This window comes from Neoarius graeffei, chromosome 1 (genome assembly GCF_027579695.1).
Source record: "Neoarius graeffei isolate fNeoGra1 chromosome 1, fNeoGra1.pri, whole genome shotgun sequence".
NCBI classification, from domain to species: Eukaryota; Metazoa; Chordata; class Actinopteri; order Siluriformes; family Ariidae; genus Neoarius; species Neoarius graeffei.
The window spans coordinates 121,342,812-121,345,310 of NC_083569.1; the positions used below are offsets into that span (position 1 = coordinate 121,342,812).

Here is a 2,499-nt window from a genome sequence, read left to right on the forward strand (position 1 = left end):
ACAGCAGTTTGCGGAGAATTATAATTTTATATTTATTAAAGATTGATATGCATTTTTTATAGTAATAGTTCAATGTGCGTATGTACTGCATGTAAATATGGACAAATTAAACAATGTGGCAGCTAAATAGGAAACGATAGATAAGAGAAAATAATGTGGAAGAATTAAAGATACTAATGAGCAAAAAACATTTTTTTAAATTGTCAGAGGCGATCAACGATGACATGAACAATGAAATGTCTTGGAATGTGAACAACATTGTTTTCTTGAAAATGTAACTGATAAAAAAGCCATAATCTGTGATAGAAAATGCCCTTTAATATGTCTGAAAATAAAACTAATCCCCACTGCCTGTGGTTCAATTCAGATAAACACTGCGAGACAAATTAAAGCAAAAGTTTTTTTTTTTCAAATCGGATATACAGTGAAAGGCTTCATTCCTTCTGTTTAAATGCATAAACAGTGCATTTTGTTTAATATTAATCAAAATAATTGGTTATAACTGGAGAGAGGATTTAAACATCATAGCTGAGATTAGGACAGGTTTTTAAACTCGCTCGTTAATTTGTTCCATGTTGTTCTTCACCCACTCGTCTTCAGGATTTGCACACGCCTTTTTGCCGTTGTTTAGAGTAAAGCTGCAGAGGAGAGAGAAGATTTACATCAGTGTTAAACTGCAATAAAATCAGAAACTCAAACACTCTCACACGTCCCAAACCTCCAATATCATTTAAAATGATAATCTATTAAAGTTAATATTATATTATACACAACCATAAAGCAATGACTGACATGGAAATAAACTTTTTAATATTAACTGAAATGAATAAAATATAAATGAGCGGCTGAAAGCTTACATGACTGCAGGGTTTTTACACCTCATGTGTGTTACTTTATACGCTGTAATGATATTTGCAGGGATTGGGCTCTGCTGGTAACTGAAACAGCATTGATTTGGTCCTTGCACACCTGTATGAAAACATTTATACATTTAGTTCTGTGATTAAAGGCTCAAAAAACACCATCAAATTGTTTTACGTATATCGACTAAAAGATTCTGCTTGTAGTGTTTATTAAATTGTCCCACAGCGCTGTGGAGTTCTGGATTGTGATTGGTCAGAAGGTGTTGATTAGTTTTCTATAACAGCAGCTCTGACAGTAGTGCAGCTGCCAATCACAGGTTTATATTAATGCCCTCGTTCTAATACGTTATCGTTTCTATGGTAACAGCTGGTGAGTGAACGACTGTTTATCGCTGCTCTAATGTCAGTGAGAACAGTTGCTCAGTGGTTTAAATCTTGGACGACCGATCAGAGGCTCGTGATTTCAGATCTCACCACCACCAAGCTGCTACTGCTGGGCCCCTGAGCAAGGCCCTTACTCCTCTTATGATGTAATGTTGGAACAGTTTGTAAACTGGTTTGGTTTCAGAGGAATGAAACACTTGGGGATACACTATTACAGGAAAATAATCAACTTCAGGGTGGGAACAGGAGCTCTGCTTCATCACACCACCCTGTCACTCAGTAATTTACTGTAACAGTGTGACAAACACACAGTGGTTTATTAACGCTGGTCATTTTCAGCAGCCTGGTCGTCTTTTCAGGAAATTCAGTACCATTATAATGCAGGGGAGTGGTGGCGAGTAACAACACCAGTCTAGTTTATTTTAAAGAAGTCAAAGTACACAAGGACCTCAATTAATGAAAATATCTTAAACAGATAATAATAATAATAATAATAATAATAATAATAATATTTAAATCGATATAATTAAATAAATATTATAAAAATGATTAACTTTATCTTACCCTGGGCCGATGTGAAGGACTGAAGGCAGACAAGAACCAGCAGAACCAGCAGGAGAGAACGAGAGAACATGACTGCTGCTGATGATGATGGTGATGATGAAGATGAAGGTCACGATGCAAACAGAATGGTATTAATGCAGATATCACCTGAAGCTTGAGTTTATATAAGCTGGTAAGAGGGTGAGGGTGTGGTTTGGGTGTTTGATGGTGACAAAATAGTTCCACTTTGACGAAGAGAAAAAGAAACGCCCCTCTTCTACAGAACAGCCTGCTGTGGGTTTCAGCTCTGATATGAAAGATCTGATAAGCATTTAATACTTTAACACCAAAATCATCTCACTGCATTAAACTCTGAAATAAAAATAAAATAAAGATGAATAAGTGCAGTTTTGTTGGAGTTAAACTATAACACTGTAGAGTCAGATCTTCTGATAACCAACACACCACATCACACACAATACACAGAGATAATAAATCATTATTATTAAACACTTCAATATTTCCCTGACTGTGTTTGTAATGAAAGTGCGAAACAATATTCCTTTTCTGCAAAATCACACAGATTTCACACGAGTATCAGTTTTTTCTCCATGTGATTATGAGACAGTAAACCAGATGAAGGTTCATTTCAGTACGATACACCATGAAACTGCACACGTGAATTCAAGCAAATGCATTTGACAGCATG

At 35.7% G+C, this 2,499-nt stretch overlaps 1 protein-coding gene across 1 annotated transcript; it reads right to left on the bottom strand.

Annotated features, from left to right (window-relative positions):
* Positions 1-298: 298 nt before the first annotated feature.
* On the bottom strand, positions 299-1,952 carry LOC132882899 (C-C motif chemokine 4-like). The gene is made up of 3 exons (XM_060916004.1): positions 1,812-1,952; positions 858-969; positions 299-638 (listed from the first exon to the last, which is right to left on the bottom strand). Exons 1-3 carry the CDS (start codon positions 1,879-1,881, stop codon positions 548-550), a joined length of 273 nt encoding a protein of 90 aa, XP_060771987.1. The 5' UTR covers positions 1,882-1,952; the 3' UTR covers positions 299-547.
* Between the last annotated feature and the right edge of the window lie 547 nt (positions 1,953-2,499).